At 44.6% G+C, this 17,222-nt stretch overlaps 1 protein-coding gene across 1 annotated transcript in view; it reads left to right on the plus strand.

The window, feature by feature from the left end:
* The window catches only part of CFAP61 (cilia and flagella associated protein 61), a 172,523-nt gene that overhangs the window by 21,482 nt on the left and 133,819 nt on the right, over nt 1-17,222 (plus strand). The window contains exons 8-11 of the mRNA XM_048515371.1: nt 251-401; nt 7,214-7,272; nt 8,545-8,640; nt 14,744-14,922. Coding sequence (XP_048371328.1) covers nt 251-401; nt 7,214-7,272; nt 8,545-8,640; nt 14,744-14,922 — 485 coding nt within the window. The remainder of the gene's footprint in view (nt 1-250; nt 402-7,213; nt 7,273-8,544; nt 8,641-14,743; nt 14,923-17,222) is intronic.

Below are 17,222 nucleotides of genomic sequence, written 5' to 3' on the forward strand. Positions count from 1 at the left end.
TCAAATCCTTGGGTGGGTGAGCTGCATCCATTTTTTCGTCATACAGGGAATGGGGGGGGGGGGGAATCATCAGTCCAGAAAGGGCAGAGAAACTGCTACATCTCATTTAGGAGAGGCTCTATTTGTTTCTGGTTTTTCCCCAACCCAGGGGGATGCTGCTTAAATGTGGAAACAGCCAATTAGCGCAGGAATACCCTTAGCGAAGTGAACTTCCTTTGCAAACGTGGCGACTCTGCTTTGATGTTTTTAGGACGAGGGCAAGGCGGTGGGTTTCATGAGCGTGTGCTCCGAAGTGAACACACAGCTGCTTCACGACTGCTTCGACTTGGGACCTTTCCATGGACTCTGTAAACCGCATCCAGATGATGTTCTTCAGCTCCCGCCGGAGCCAGATAACACAGGTGAGCATCTGTAGGTTCCAGAGCCAGGCCTTGATTTGAGCTTTGTTCTATATTTTCTTTATTTAAAATTGTTATATCCTGTGCCTCCACAAAAGCAAAAAAAATAAAAAAAGATCCCCCAAAACATAAATTCCTCCAGAAGGAGCAGCAGTGCTGTAGTGGTTAAGAGCAGGTGTGCTCTAATCTGGACGGGTTTTGATTCCCCGCTCTTCCGTAAGAACATAAGAACTAGCCTGCTGGATCAGACCAGAGTCCATCTAGTCCAGCACTCTGCTACTCGCAGTGGCCCAACAGGTGCCTTTGGGAGCTCACGTGCAGGATGTGAAAGCAATGGCCTTCTGCTGCTGCTGCTGCTGCTCCTGAGCACCTGGTCTGCTAAGGCATTTGCAATCTGAGATCAAGGAGGATCAAGATTGGGAGCCATAGATCGACTTCTCCTTCATAAATCTGTCCAAGCCCCTTTTAAAGCTACCCAGGTTAGTGGCCATCACCACCTCCTGTGGCAGCATATTCCAAACACCAATCACACGTTGCGTGAAGAAGTGTTTCCTTTTATTAGTTCTAATTCTTCCCCCCCAGCATTTTCAATGAATGCCCCCTGGTTCTAGTATTGTGAGAAAGAGAGAAAAATTTCTCTCTGTCAACATTTTCTCATACATAATTTTATAGACTTCAATCATATCCCCCCTCAGCCGTCTCCTCTCCAAACTAAAGAGTCCCAAACGCTGCAGCCTCTCCTCCTAGGGAAGGTGCTCCAATCCTTCAATCATCCTCGTTGCCCTTCTCTGCACTTTTTCTATCTCTTTCGAAATATCGCGCTTTTTTTTGAGATGTAGGCGACCAGAGACGCTGAACACACAGTACTCAAGTCGCGGTCAGCACCACGTGGCTTTACTATATAAGGGCATGACAATCTTTGCAGTTTTATTATCAGTTCCTTTCCTAATTATCCCCAGCATAGAGTTTGCCTTTTTCACAGCTGCCATGCATTGAGTTGACATTCCCATGGAACTACCAACTAAGACACCTAAATCCCTTTCCTGGTCTGTGACTGATAGCACTGACCCTTGTAGTGTGTATGTGAAGTTATAGCACAGACAAATAAAGCATTGGCTGGGAAATGGTTTTATTTTTCCTGCCTCCTCCCCCCGCCCCCCTCCAACTTTCAGTTTCTTCACAGCTCACATTCACTTTCCTCCCTCTTCAGGAGGCTCCACACTATTGCCATGCACAGAGTGCAAATGGAAGCAGTAGAAGATGTGTAGGCTTGGGTCATGTTGTAGTTTGAGTATAGAATAAGTCGTCATCTCGATTTATTTATGTTGTTCAGGATGATATTTACCTGTTGATATGCCTAATTGTTAAGATGTTATGTTATTGTTAGATTGCTATGTTCATGATGTTACAATTGTTATTATGTTGCTATGTTATGATGTTATTTACTATTATCTTACGAAATGTTATTATGCGGTTATGCCACGAGTAGTGATGTTCCAATATTTGATAATTGGAGGGAAATAAAATCAGGTGGAATTGTAAAATCAGGTGGGAAGCTAATTTGGGCTTTAAAGTCTCAGTGAGGTAACAGGGGGAAAGCATTTCATAATGTCCTAAAGTGTCATTAAATATTGCAATCAGAAAGAAATCAAGCATGAAATTGCTGATCTTCTCACTTTAATATGCAACTTATCCCTGAAATCAGGCTCCATCCCTGAAGACTGGAAGATGGCCAATGTCACACCAATCTTTAAGAAAGGATCTAGGGGGGACCCGGGAAATTACAGGCCAGTCAGTTTGACATCTGTTCCTGGTAAATGAGTAGAATCTATCATTAAAGATAAAATTATAAAACATGTAGAAAAGCAAGACCTGCTGAGAAAGAGTCAGCATGGCTTTTGCAGAGGCAAATCCTGTCTTACAAACTTACTAGAGTTCTTTGAGGGTGTCAACAGGCATGTGGACAGGGGTGAACCGGTGGACATTGTCTACTTGGATTTCCAAAAGGCTTTTGACAAAGTTCCTCACCAGAGACTGTTGAGAAAACTCAGCAATGAAGGAATAAGAGGAGAAGTCCTCCTTTGGATTAAAAACCGGTTGAGAAACAGGAAACAAAGAGTGCGTGTAGAATGGGAAGTTCTCACAATGGAGAGATGTAGGGGGAGTGGTGTCCCCCCAAGGATCCGTTTTGGGAACAAGGCTCTTTAACCTATTCATAAATGGCCTGGAAGGAGGGGGGGGGTAGCGTGGTGGCCAAGTTTGCAGATGATACCAAATTATGTAGGGTGGTGAGAACCACAAAGGATTGCCGAAGAGCTCCAAGCGGACCTTGGATAGGAATTAGGTGAGTGGGCTCCAGGAAATGGCAAATGCAGTTCAATGTAGCAAAATGTAAAGTGATGCACATAGGGGCAAAAAATCCAAACTTCACATACATCGCTACTGAGGGGTCAGTGCTATCAGTCTGAAGGCCAGGGAAAGGGATTTAAGTCTTAGTTGATAGGGTTTCCATGGGAATGTCAACTCAATGCATGGCAGCTGTAAAAAAGGCAAACTCTATGCTGGGGATCATTAGAAAAGGAATTGGACAATAAAACTGCAGCAAGATTGTCATGCCCTTATATAAAGCACGTTAGGAGTGCGAAGGCCACACTTGGAGTACTGTGTCCAGTTCACAATGGTCGCCGCATCTCAAAAAAAAAGGATATTGAGGGAGATAGAAAAAAAAGTGCAGAGAGAAGGGCAACAAAAGGATGATTGAGGGACTGGAGCACCTTCCCTATGAGGGAGAGGCTGCAGCGTTTGGGACTCTTTAGTTTGGAGAGGAGGTGGCTGGGGAGGGGATAATGATTGAAGTCTACAAAAGGTGTATGCATGGGGTAGAAAATGTTGACAGAGAGAAATTTTTCTCTCTTTCTCACAATACTAGGAACCAGGGGCATTCATTGAAAATGCTGGGGGAAGAATTAGAACTAATAAAAGGAAACACTTCTTCACGCCATAACTTCTGTGATTGGTGTTTGGAATATGCCATGCCACTCCTGGAGGTGAGTGATGGCTACTAACCTAGCAGGATAGCTTTAAAAGGGGCTTGGACAGATTTATGGAGGAGAAGTCGATTTATGGCTGCAATCTTGATCCCTCAACCTTGATCTGAGATTGCAAATGCCTTAACTCAGACCAGGGTGGATCGGGAGCAACAATGCACATAGAAGTCCATTGCTTCTCTACATCCTACATGTGAGCTCCCAAAGGCACCTGGTGGGCCACTGCGAGTAGCAGAGAGCTGGACTAGATGGACTTTGGTCTGATCCAGCTGGCTTGTTCTTATGTTCTTAAGGAACTGTATGAAAATTCTTCATCACTCATATTTGACTCCTGCAAGACGAGTAAAAACTCCAGTGGGTTCTGATCTTTGCTGGGGATGCGACAAGGAAAAAAGGAACTTTCTTTCATTCATGGTGGTCCTGTCTAGTTTTCCAAAAATATTGGAATAGTGCCTGTTTGCCTGGAAACTGGAGGAATTATGCAGTATATTTTTATCTGTATACCAAAGAAGTGTCTCTTGAACGTTTGCCCCAATAGTATGGATTTCCATTGAAGGCATCTGCTGCAACAGCTGGTCATTGCAGCTAGAATGACTTTGGCACAGAGATGGAAGGAACAGTCAGCTCTGAGTTTGGAACTGTGGTTAAATAAAGTGTGGTTCATATGGGCAATTCATAAGATATTGTCACATATGAACAGTGGGCTGTTGCTGAGTTTGTTGATACTTGGAGTTTATTGTGTACTGGGATAACCTTAAGGGTTATCAGTCTTTGCAGCAACAGACATTGGATTTTGTACAAAACATGGTTTGTGTGTTCAGATATTATTACTATATCAGTCTAAGTTAAGATTGTTGATTAAGGATTGAAGGATTTGGTAGTAATATTTAAGTTTTCCTGTAGGGCTATGAACTATTAATTTAATAGGGCTATAGTATTGTGCTGTAATGAGCCCATTGCTGTTGTGCTGTTGAAAGGTTTCTTAACGCAGTATTTTAAAAAATTAATCCAGCGTATAACTTTTTCATGCATAGGTCTCTCAAGAGTTGTACAACATTGTCAAGTATTGTTTTAAAGCTGTTGTTTCAACACATAGGCTGCATCTGCACGGACCGAGCTCACCGATTTCTGCCCAGTAAAACACCGTTTGGGGGTGCTTCGCACAGGTGCCGCACCGAATCGATGCATCGTTGCTCTCCCCCCCCCCCGAAAACGGTGTTTTTAAACAGTGTTTTTGGAAAACGCCGGCTTCCATCTGGTGCCGAGCGAACGGCACCGGGTGGAAGCTGGTGTATTTCCGTGCTGCTCCCGAATGCCTCCTGCCACTTCCTGTCACTTTGTGGAGGCCAGGGGATGCGCCTCCCGGTCTCCGACCCCGGAGGCATCACTCTGGCCACAAGAGCAATATCCCCTGGCCTCCACAGAGGCTCATTCCGCACATGCAGAATAATGCACTTTCAAACTGCTTTCAGTGCTCTTTGAAGCTGTGCGGAATGGCAAAATCCACTTGCAAACAGTTGTGAAAGTGGTTTGAAAACGCATTATTTTGCGTGTGCGGAAGGGGCCAGAGTGACAGAAGGCGGCAGGAGGCGTTCAGGAGTGGCGCAGCCTGTGTGAACGCTGCGCTGCTGGCTGCGGAGCCAGTGGGGCTGTTCATGTGAACGGTGCATTGTGGGGTGCATTGACATGAACTATGGCCGTGGTGGCGAACCTTTGGCACTCCAGATGTTATGGACTACAATTCCCATCAGCCCCTGCCAGCATGGCCAATTGGCCAGGCTAGCAGGAGCTGATGGGAATTGTAGTCCATAACATCTGGAGTGCCAAAGGTTCGCCACCACTGAACTATGCCATTGCACCCCCGCTCAGCTGGCCATGCGGAAACGGCCCTAACGTGGATTTCTAAGAATCAAACTATTACAATGCCTCAAGTAGGGCCCCAGAAATTGCAGAATCCTGTGCATTATATCAATTCAGTTGTGTGAGAGTATCTACCCTCAGATAGAAAAGTATTCAGTGATTGTTGAAAGGATTGGGAGGAATGTCTTCGGTAGATTTCAAAAGTCAAATGTCAGTTTCCAGTTTGTGTGTAGGGCAGGGGGTTGGGGAATCTTTTAGCCAAATAGCTGCTAACAGCTATGGATGGAGAGAAAGAAGGGGGAATTAAGTTTAAAATAAACCTTTCCGTTTGCTGTAACTTCCATATATGTACAGAAGTCAGTATAGAAACTCACCAGTGAAATAAGGTGCTAAATGTTGATGATCAAGGATAGAATCATAGAATCATAGAGTTGGAAGCGACCACAAGGGCCACCCTATCCAACCTCCTGCCATGCAGGAACGCACAATCAAAGCACGCTTGACAGATGGTCATCCAGTCTCTATTTCAGAACCTCCAAAGAAAGATACTTCATCAGCTTCTGAGGCAGCGTATTCCACTGTCGAACAGCCCTTCCTGTCAAGAAGTTTTTCCTAATGCTTAGGTGGAGTCTTTTTTCTCTAGTTTGAATCCATTACCCTTGTCCTTGTCTCTGGAGCAGCAGAACAATCTTGCTCCCCCTTCAATATGACATCCCTTCAAATATTTAAAATGGCCATCACATTACCCCTTAATCTTCTCTTCCCCAGCCTAAACATACCCAGCTCCTTAAGTCTCTCCTCATAGGGCAGTGGTGGCGAACCTATGGCACGGGTGCCAGAGGTGGCACTCAGAGCCCTCTCTGTGGGCACGCACAAACAGAGTCGCGCCCCCCCCCCCCACACATCTAGGCTGGCCTGGGCCGCTGAGATCGATTATTAGCATTAAACCTAAGACCTAGTTTTGGGGAAGCAGCGTAGGTAACCCTGTTAAGCACTGTTAAACCCTACTGATTTTCATGCGAAGAACTAAAGCGTGATCCTTTACCTGGGAGTAAGCTTGGTTGCTGGCAATGGGGCTTGCTTCTGAGTAAACCCTCCTAGGGGCTTGATTCACTCATTGGAAGAGTTGCACTGTTGCTTCAAAGCAAAGCCACCGACTACCATCAAGGTTACTCCCAAGTAACGCACGCCTCGGAGCCAACAGTTTTTTCTAAACTAAAACCTCAGTATTCAGGTTAAATTGCGGTGTTGGCACTTTGCAATAAATAAGTGGGTTTGGGGTTGCAATTTGGGCACTCGGTCTCGAAAAGGTTCGCCATCACTGTCATAGGGCATGGATTCCAGACCTTTTACCATTTTGGTCACTCTCCTCTGGCCACACTACAGCTTGTCAATATCCCTCTTGAGTTGTGGTGCCCAGAACTGGACACTGTATTCTAGGTGAGGTCGGAACAATGCAAAAGAGAGTGGTACAATTACTTCCCTTGATCTAGCCACTGCTCTCCTGCAAACGATGCAGCCTGGAATCAGATTGGCTTTTCGTAGGGCTTGCCTTACATCACACTTTTGACTGCCATGTTCAGTCATGGTCTTCTGCTACAAAATTCCAGGAATCCCTTTAACATGGTTGATTCAACTTTGTTGGATGCCAGCGTGGCGTAATGTTTATGAGCGGCGGACTCTAATCTGGGAAACCAGGTTTGTTTTCCATGCCCCTCCACAAGAAGCCTGCTTGGTGGCCTTGGGCCAGTCACAGTCCTCTCAGAGCTCTTTCAGCTCCCTTCACAAGGTGTCTGTTGTAGGGAGGGGAAGGGAAAGCTGTTGTCAGCCTCTTTCAAACTCCTTTTGGTAGAGAAAGTGGGGTATAAAAAACACCTCTTCTTTTTTTATGTCACGTTCTCCATGCAGCTGAAGTCAGCAGCATCCCAAGAAGAGAAAGCACGGACACCCAAGATACAGAAACCCAGGTAATATTAACTGCTACTCCTTAGTCTGAACAGGAAAGGACATTTTCAGCTGTGAACAAATGTGTACATTTGGTTGTTGTGGGTTTTCCAGACTGTGTGACCATGGCCTGGAAAACCCACAACAACCAGTTGAATCTGGCTGTGAAAGCCTTTGACAAACGAGTACATTATTTTTCACCTGAGACATACAAAGAACTATACCAATATGCACCATGGGATTTTAGAATGCTCTCCACTCACAAAAATGGAGGTTTTGCTCAAGGGAGTCATCCTTCTCCAGATGTTCCTGGAGAAGAACAGAGAAGTGAAAAAGGGGTAATCCAACATGCACAAGCAAACAAACACACACCACTTTGATGTTATATGGTCATAAGCACTGAAAGTTCTCCTTTTGGAGAACATTTGTTCACAGATCATACTGATCAATCTGTGTGGTTTGTCTGTGTGGGCACCTACCAGAAAGGTGCCCTTAACTGCCGTGTAGGGAACTGGATCAGCAGATCGCACAATCTATGCTGCCCTAGAGAAAATAAGAAAATTCCCCTTGAGATATTGCTTCCCATTGGCCAGCAGTTAGGTGTCATCAGCTGGACAGCATGGGGTATGAGCGTGCGTATTTGCGCCTGCGAGTGCTTGAGCCTAATTGTGAGCAATTAATAAAGACTGCAGCTTCAACTCCCTTATGTCCTGTGTTTGTTGCCTCCAGTAACATCCAGTGGCCTGTATGACGTATCCTGGGCTATTTGGGGCAGGTTTCAGGAAGTCTGATTGCCTTCTCTGAGACCCACCCCACAATTTATTTCTAATAGCACCAACCGCTACTGCTGGGAATTGTGGTGCTTTTTCTGAGTCAGGATTTGGAGAAAATTTAGAGCATAGCTCCAGGAGACCATAGGCTAGGGGTGGCCAAGCTATGGTGCTCCAGATGTTCATGGACTACAGTTCCCATAAGCCAATTGGCTATGCTGGCAGGGGCTGATGGGAATTGTAGTCCATGAACATCTGGAGCACCATAGCTTGGCCACTCCTGCCATAGGCTCTTTACAAGTCAGCATTAAGTTAAGTACATATCTTGCTTTGGGAGCAGGAATTAAATTGAACCAGAGAAAATCCATCTTTGTTCCTAGTGTCCTCCAGGAACCTTCAGGGCACTGCTATTGACCTAGTCTTAAAATTCATGTGAAAGATTTGCTTGTGATGCTTCCAAACATGTAAGTGTGTACATGTTGTGTTTGCCAGAGTATTTCATGTTATGTGTGTGTATTTCTATAGGGCATTAAAGCTGAAAGCTGTCGTACTGAAACTTCAGAATGTACCATAAGTGTACCTCCATCAGTAGTAGAAAGCGAGCTTTCTAAAGAAGCAGAGGTAAGACCTAAAGGATTCTGCAGTCTCCATGATTCACGTCTTAACATTATAATTTTCCCGTGTTCTTTGTTCTGGTAGATTTCTAAATCAATGCAGTAGGGAGAGATTCCTGATTCCCAGTTGGAAAGTGGTATTATCTGGGAAGTGGGACCAGATCTAGACTACCTGCAGTCCACCAGGATTGCAGATTGCAGATAATGATTATTTGATCAAGAATATCAATTTCTCCTGAGCAAAGCACAAAGCTGTTGCTCTCCAATATTCTTTGGGATTATCCCTCAGAAATCTAGCCCTGCTATATACCTGGAACAACTTGTTAATTACAATTGCAGATGGGTCATGACTAGAGCAAGGTGTAACTCTTTTCCGTCAGTACATCTTCAAGGTCACTTCTCTGGTATTCCACAAAATGAGCATTGCTGTCGATTTTGTCCTGATACAACTGATACACTTTCTCACATTCTGCTTCACTGTTCAAAATACAACAACATCAGAACTGATTTGAGAACTGTATTACCAACAGGATTTATACTCCTTTCTGATAAAATAAAAATGGCTAAGCTTCTAAATCACTCTGTTTGTTTATTTATTTATTTATTTATTTATAATTGGTTTTATATACTGCCCCTCCCTCGAAGGGCTCTGGGTGGTGAACAACACAATAAAACAATAGTTACAAGAAAACCCCCATTAAAACAACAATCAATAATGTTATATTGGCATCCAATCATAAAAACAGAACTTCATAGATCCACCCTGGAAAATAAAACAGAGAAGCGGAGAATCCAGAATGTAAAGAAAAGGAGGGGGAAAGGGGAGGGCGAAGCTGTTGCTATATTTTTACTCTGTGTACTACAAGTTGCGCAATAATGATCTTCTTATTGTATTTGGAATTCTTGACACACACCGGTTTTATGCCTAAAAAAGGTTTTGGATTTGGATAATGCTGTTCTATTATAATTCAAATTAAATTGATGCAGATTTTGTGATGGTGCTTTAGTTGTTTTTTTTAATGGGGTATGTGACATTCTTGGAACCAAAAGCCTGACATTTTTACATCCTAGTTCCTTCAGTGCTAGGGAACCTGGACAAGGGGAACATGAAGAAACAACTTCTCCCACCTGCAGTCTGAAGTAGTACAATTCATTTTACCACATCTGGATTAAACCATCTCACCCCACTCAACAATTAGGCCAGGCCTAACTCCTCTTGGAAGGAGGCAATCAACTTATTTTTTTCTGTCCCGTGTTGATGGTGCCACAGATCCAGACACAATGGCAGATGGTGTCAATCACACTTTGGACTGTTCTAAAGTGGCTTTAAACATTAACTAAAAAAAAACTGGGCAACACCAGAAATCCTCTGGGGGGCTAAATTTAGGAAACATCTACTTCCCATCTCTATTTTACTTACATTCAGGTGAAGAGGGCCTGAGGCACTTTGTTTGTTTGTTTACTTAATTGAAGCCGTTCCCAAAATGGTGTTGACCTCCTAGCTGTGTTCTATCAACATTAGCCTACTAGTTGATAGGACTTTTTTTGTTGTTGCTGTGAGGTCACAGCCAACTTATGGTAACCCCGTAGGGCACAGGTGTCAAATTTGCGGCCCTCCAGATGTTATGGACTACAGTTCTCACCATCCCCTGCCAGCATCATACTGTAGTCCATAACATCTGGAGGGCCGCGAGTTTGACACCTATGCCATAGGGCCATGATGGCAAACCTATGACACCCCAGATGTTCATGGACTACAATTCCCATCAGCCCAATTGGCCATGCTGGCAGGGGCTGATGGGAATTGTAGTCCATGAACATCTGGAGTGCCATAGGTTCGCCACCACTGTCGTAGGGTTTTCAAGCAAGAGATGTTCAAAGGTGGCTTGCCATTGCCTGCTTCCGTGTCAAGCCCCTTGGAGGTCAGAGCTGAGAGTGTGTGACTCGCCAGGGTCAGAGCTGAGAGTGTGTGACGGGCGCATCGCCCAGCCAGCCTCTGTGGCTGAGTTGGGATTTGAACGTGGGTTTCCCAGATTCTAGTCTCATGTGAGATCATATGTGCCGGTTCTTACGTGAGATTACATATAGACATCCATAATGCAGCCCCTGTATTTCAGAACATTTCAAGTGGGGCTTCAGTAGGGCATTTCCCCCAGTGTGATAATAGGGAAGAAGCTTGAATACTTGCCTAAAGCACTTCGTAGAATCACAAGGTTTGAAGGGGCCATACAGGCCATCTAGTCCAACCCCCTGCTCAGTGCAGGATCAGCCTATGGCATCCCAAGCTTCCTAACAACAAAAGTGGAGACATCCTGAGCAGGAGTTCATTAGTCCCTCCCACGCCCCAAAATTCAGGTGTTGTCTCAATGATTAGCTATGGTAAGAGACCCATGTTGTATGGAAACGTCTATTCAGCCATCACTTCTATCTTTGTTTTCCCAGGATAATCCCCTCAAAAGCCCTAGCAAAACAGACAGGCCTTGCTGTGCCTCCTGAATATCTCTGGGGGGGGGGGGGCTCACCTCTTTGGGGGCCCATTCCCTAGATCTGGAAACATGAGCCTGAGCTCTGGTTGATGCCGGACGGGCCACCCTGAATGGTGGGATATCCAACAGATGGTTGCCTGATGACTGTAGCTGGCACACAGGGTCATATGGAAGGAGACAGTCCTTCAAATGCAAGGGGGGGTTGATGGGTGTCTGTCTGTCTGTCTGTCTGTCTGTCTGTCTGTCTGTCTGTCTGACTGACTGACTGACTGACTGACTGACTGATTGATTGATTGATTGATTGATTGATTGATTGATTGATTGATATTCTGCTCTTCCTGTAAGGGTGGAGGTTGATGTGTGTTTCCACTCCACCATCCTGGCCTTGGCGCATTCCTCAATCTGGGCTGTGCGCCCAGGATGGTTACTGCCTTTGCATTGCTACGCTTATCATGTATGATTTCAGCTTGTGTCTTTGAAGCTTGTTTTTGCTCTATTGTGGGAACTGTGCTTGGGAGTTCGGGGAGGGGGCCGCCGTGTCCATAAAAGCGACACGCTAAGTCTGGGAAAGTCAGAATCCGCATTGCGTGTATTGTGATCATCGAAGTTTATGAAATAAACGAACTGAACTCAGTTGCTTTGTTTCGAGTCCTTTTGAAGTTTCTTACACTTCCCCTGCAATAGCCCCTTTCTTCAAATGTATTCCTCCAGTTGCGTTTTTCTTATTTCTTGCCTTTTGGGATGCTTCATATGTTTGGAACAGAGGAGCTCCCATTGGCTGTGGCATTTTTTCCAACACAATCCCTGTGAAATATGGAAAGAGATGCTTTTGGAAATGTTCACTGAGCACATGCCAGGGAGTCTTCAGGATTTGGCCCTGACAATTTGGATAGACTGTTTGTTTGTTCCAGCTTCATAATCCAGCAGTCACTTGGCTGCTTTCTAAATCTGACGTATGCTTTTCCATGTCTCTTCAAAATGTACAGGGGTTTTTTTTGCAAGTAACCTATCAGATCAGATAGTTTATTTACGGTCATTGACCAGCAAGATCCAAAAGAATTAAAATAATAAAATTTACAGATATTACAAATATACAGATTAAAACAGTTAACAAAATGCAGGTAATAGGCCTCAGGATCTCAGAACATCAGCTCAAGATAATGAGTGGAATGTCAGTCTAATAATAATTAATAATAAGGATTAGCTGGCAGAGCCAGTAGTGCTCTGTCGGGCCTTCCTGATTTTACTTGATATCCAGGCAAACTTGGCAACAGAATACGTTAGATTTTGCAAGTAACCTACTTTCCCCACACTGTTGCTTTATACATTTTCCTATCTTCATTGTCTTGCTTTTCTCCCTATTTCAGACGTATATTTTTTTCCTGCACCGTTTTGGCTTTTTAAGGTTCACAAATAAACATTTGAGTCCTACGTTCACAAGTGTACTGAGGCCCTGTGGAATCACCCACTCGATTCCTTTCCTTGTAATATTTCGTCCCCCTTTTCCTTTCGGGCAAGGGGGCTAGGTTGCTTTATTGCACCTAATTTATCATTTGTTTTCATGAGCCTGCTGAATTGTCTGTCTATTTTTCAGTGTTATGGTTGCGCTGGATTTGTTTCTCAGCTTTGCCTTGAACATATGGCGAGATAATCGGATTAAACCTTGGGGGAAAGCCTGACTTTGGCTTCAGATGGGGTGCCAGTTCATTGCTATGACCGTGTTTGACGTCCTTTCTCCGTCAGTGCCAGCATTCTGTATTCATCTCCGCTTAATTCTCCCCTGTGTCCTATTGTTTTAGGTAGTGAGCGAACACTGATGTTTTCATTTTATGTAATGCGAACGTTTGGAGTCTGGCTTGATTCTCATGATATTGTGAGTTTCGTAGTTGTAGAAATCATAGAATCTCTCCCTTCTCGCGTCTCACTTCGGAAATGGTGGATGAGACTTAATCGTCAGATCTTTAACCAAAACAGTATTTTTTTATTCTTTCGGCTTCTATTGTTTCAAAGGATCCAGAGAAACCAGTTCCAGCGAAAACAAGCTGTACCCAGGTTACAATACAATGATCTCAAATGTGATAAGTGCAAAACGTGTTTAATATAAATGTGCATATGTGTCTGCAGAAGCGCAGAAACTAATTCATGGGGAACATCAGACTCAAGAATCTCCACAATGCAGCACAGCCATACAAATATATTGTGCAAATCTGGCATAAAGTTTTCAGGGAGAGACTCACCATGTCCACAATAAAGCTAAAGGCCAGAATTAGGACAAGTTCTCTGTTTGTTTTGCCTATTTTGTGGATAAAAACCATTTCCTCAGCATAAAAGTTCCAACTTGCCTGTACAAGTTGCACTCAAACTTAGCCTCGTTGTTTTGGGTTTTCTGGGCTGTGTGGCCGTGGTCTGGTTGCTAACGTTTCGCCTGCATCTGTGACTGGCATCTTCAGAGGTGTATCACAGAGAGAAGTCTGTTAATGTCTTGTTCCTGTTTCGCCTGCATCTGTGGCTGGCATCTTCAGAGGTGTATCACAGAGAGAAGTCTGTTAATGTCTTGTTCCTGTTTCGCCTGCATCTGTGGCTGGCATCTTCAGAGGTGTATCACAGAGAGAAGTCTGTTAATGTCTTGTTCCTGTTTCGCCTGCATCTGTGGCTGGCATCTTCAGAGGGGTATCACAGAGAGAAGTCTGTTAATGTCTTATTCCTGTTTCGCCTGCATCTGTGGCTGGCATCTTCAGAGGGGTATCACAGAGAGAAGTCTGTTAATGTCTTGTTCCTGTTTCGCCTGCATCTGTGGCTGGCATCTTCAGAGGTGTATCACAGAGGGAAGTCTGTTACACACTGTGTCCAGTGAGAAGGGAGTGTTTAGTGGGGTATATATTGTCCATGTCCCAGAGTGGGGAACCAATCAGTAAGAGTTTGGGTGAAACTTGTTGTGCAAAGGTGTGGTTGACTGCATTGTATTGCAGGTGGGCTTTTTCAGTCCAGGGATTCAGCTACAGATGCAGGCAAGACGTTAGGAACAAGATCTACCAGACCACGGCCACACAGCCCGGAAAATCCACAACATCCAGTTGTATCCGGCTGTGATCTAGGAGAAGTCGATCTATGTTGAATCCGGCTGTGATCTAGGAGAAATCGATCCATGGCTACCAATCTTGATCCTCCTTGATCTCAGATTGCAAATGCCTTAGCAAAAGACCAGGTGCTCAGGAGCAGCAGCAGCAGAAGGCGATTGCTTTCACCTCCTGCATGTGAGCTCCCAAAGGCACCTGGTGGGCCACTGTGAGTAGCAGAGTGCTGGACTAGATGGACTCTGGTCTGATCCAGCAGGCTAGTTCTTATGTTCTTATGAAAGCTTTCGACAAAACTTAGCCTGTTTTCGATGAGCCTGATGTTAAATATGAGAATCTGCTATTGATGAAATAGTGAAAAACTGTGCAGGTAAGTTGGAACTTTTATCCGGAGGGAGTGGTCCACAGATCTCTTCAGGACATATACTTTGACAGAAGTGGATCACGCAAGTGTTTTGAGTTTCACAGCGACATAATAACAGGCAGACATTCTCTATAGATGTGCAATGCTGTTTATTTAGAAGTGCTTTCTGGTTGCTTCTGACTGCAGGCAGAGCCAGTGTTGTCCTTGCCTTCATTGGAGCAGTTGTTAGACACTGCACACGAGGAGGCTTTGAAGCCCAGTGAGGCCCCGAGCGTGGAGAGAGAGGCCTTCCATCCCATCTACAGAGGAGCGGTCAATGCTTTCTGCATTCAGCTCTTTTGTATCGATGAGCGATATGAGACAAGGTAAGTGCAAAACAAAACCTCAGCGTTTCGTTTCATTGGGTTAAAGAGGCTTTGCTTTCCTATTCTTGTTTCCTTCTAATTCTGATTAGATGTGTTCAGTATTGTGTAGGGCAATGGTGGCGAACCTATGGCACGGGTACCAGAGGTGGCACTCAGAGCCCTCTCTGTGGGCACGAGCAAACAGAGTCCCCCCCCCCCCCATCTAGGCTGGCCTGGGCCACTGGGCTCGATTATTAGCGTTAAACCTAAAACCTAGTTTTGGGGAAGCAGTGTAGATAACCCTGCTAAGCACTGTTAAACCCCACTGATTTTCATGCGAAGAACTAAAGCGTAATCCTTTACCTGGGAGTAAGCTCGGTTGCTGGCAATGGGGCTTGCTTCTGAGTAAACCCTCCTAGGGTCGTGATTCACCCGTTGGAAGAGTTGCATAGTTGCTTCAAAGCAAAGCCACCAACTGCCACCAAGTTTTCTCCTGAGTAACGCCAACCGTTTTTTCTAAACTAAAACCTCAGTATTCAGGGTAAATTGTTGTGTTGGCACTTTGCGATAAATAAGTGGGCTTTGGGTTGCAATTTGGGCACTCCATCTCGAAAAGGTTCGCCATCACTGGTGTAGGGGTTACAGTATCAGACAAGGATCCAGGGGCCCCCCGGCTCAAAGAAGAATTCTCTACCAAGCCCAATTCGAGGAATTATCTTTGACTTATAAAACCCAAAATGGCTTGGACCCCCAGGTATCTAAAAGAGTTGTTGGGTTTCTTAACTTAATATTTAGCAGAGTAGCAGAAGAAGAGACCATTGGACAGTTGCTGGTTTTTTATAGATGAGTTTACTTTCTGTTAGGAAGGGTTTACATGGAAGAAAAATAAAGAACAGCTTCCTATTCTAAAACTAACTTGGTTACATAGCTCAGGACCACATGATCCCACACGGGGCCTACCTAGCAAGGCAAAGGTTTTCCTCGTGCGTTCCCCTCATGTGCGTGGTTCAAATAACTTCTGTCTACCCTGACTAGTCTCCCATAGGCAATGCTGGGGTTAGCTGACCAATAGCTTAATCAATCGACCGGCCATAAAACTCTGACCTCAGTAGCTAATTAGCGTGCACACAGTTAACCCCTTCATGTCTGAATTGTGACAGACGCTTGCAAATACCAACAAGGATGCCTTCTCCCATAACAGCCTGCCCGTGCCCTAACATCAGCAGATGAAGCCCTCCTGGTGGTACCATCTGTAGTGGTAAAAAGGGTGGAGAACCCAAGACAGGGCCTTTTCAGTGGTGGCCCCAAGACAGGGCCTTTTCAGTGGTGGCCTTTTCAGTGGTGGCCCCAAATGTAACCAAGTTAGTTTTAGAATAGGAAGCTGTTCTTTATTTTTCTTCCATGTAAACCCTTCCTAACAGAAAGTAAACTCCCCCCCCCCCCAGGTGCATCGAGCGTCTTCTTTAAATGCTGTTCAGAAAACTGGTAAAGATGCACCTCTTTTTCCTGGCCTCTGGTTGAAGAGACGGTTTTCCCCCTTCTGGTAATATGGATTTTTTAAAGTCAACCGTCAAGTTATGTGGACTATTTCCTTGCTACTGAACTATACTTGAGACTGCAGAATGTGTCTGTGTAAATCCTGATCTATCTATGCCTATTAAAGGTTAATAAAGATAAAGATAAAGATAAAGAATATGGATTTTTAACTAGGTTCTATGATTTTTTAAACAGCTTTTAAAGAATTTTAGCAACAGCTTTTTAGAATTTTACATATTTTGTATGTTTTAATAAGTTTTACGGATTCTAAATAAGTTTTATTGTTGTATTGTTACAGATTATTAGTATTTTTAGGTTTACCGGTATTTTGTGATTTTTCTCTGTTGTTGTAGCCTGCCCTGAAACCTTTGGGTATAGGGCAGCTAAAAATACATATAAATAAATCCCTATGGGTGACCTTGGGCCAGTCTCACACACTCAACATCACCTACCTCACAGGGTTGTTGTAAGGATCAAATTGAGGAGAAGAGAACAACTAAAGCCATGTTGGTTCCCCACAAGGAAAAGCAGCAGGGTCTAAATGAGGTAAATAAATATCTCTGCCTGTGTGTTGGTGCCCAAGCAAGGCTTTGGTGATCCTCATCATGACCGAAGGGCAGAATATCCATCTTGTAAATGAAGACATGAAATTCATACAGATGCTACTGATCTTGACGTGGGCTATACTGGAGAATAGGCTTTATGGTCACAGCTGGGGCAGAGTGAGGGGGATGGCGCCCGGGGCACAATCCACGCCCTTGCCACGCCCCCACCATGCCTAGGAT

The sequence above is a fragment of the Sphaerodactylus townsendi genome, linkage group LG14, assembly GCF_021028975.2.
Source record: "Sphaerodactylus townsendi isolate TG3544 linkage group LG14, MPM_Stown_v2.3, whole genome shotgun sequence".
Classification (NCBI taxonomy): domain Eukaryota; kingdom Metazoa; phylum Chordata; class Lepidosauria; order Squamata; family Sphaerodactylidae; genus Sphaerodactylus; species Sphaerodactylus townsendi.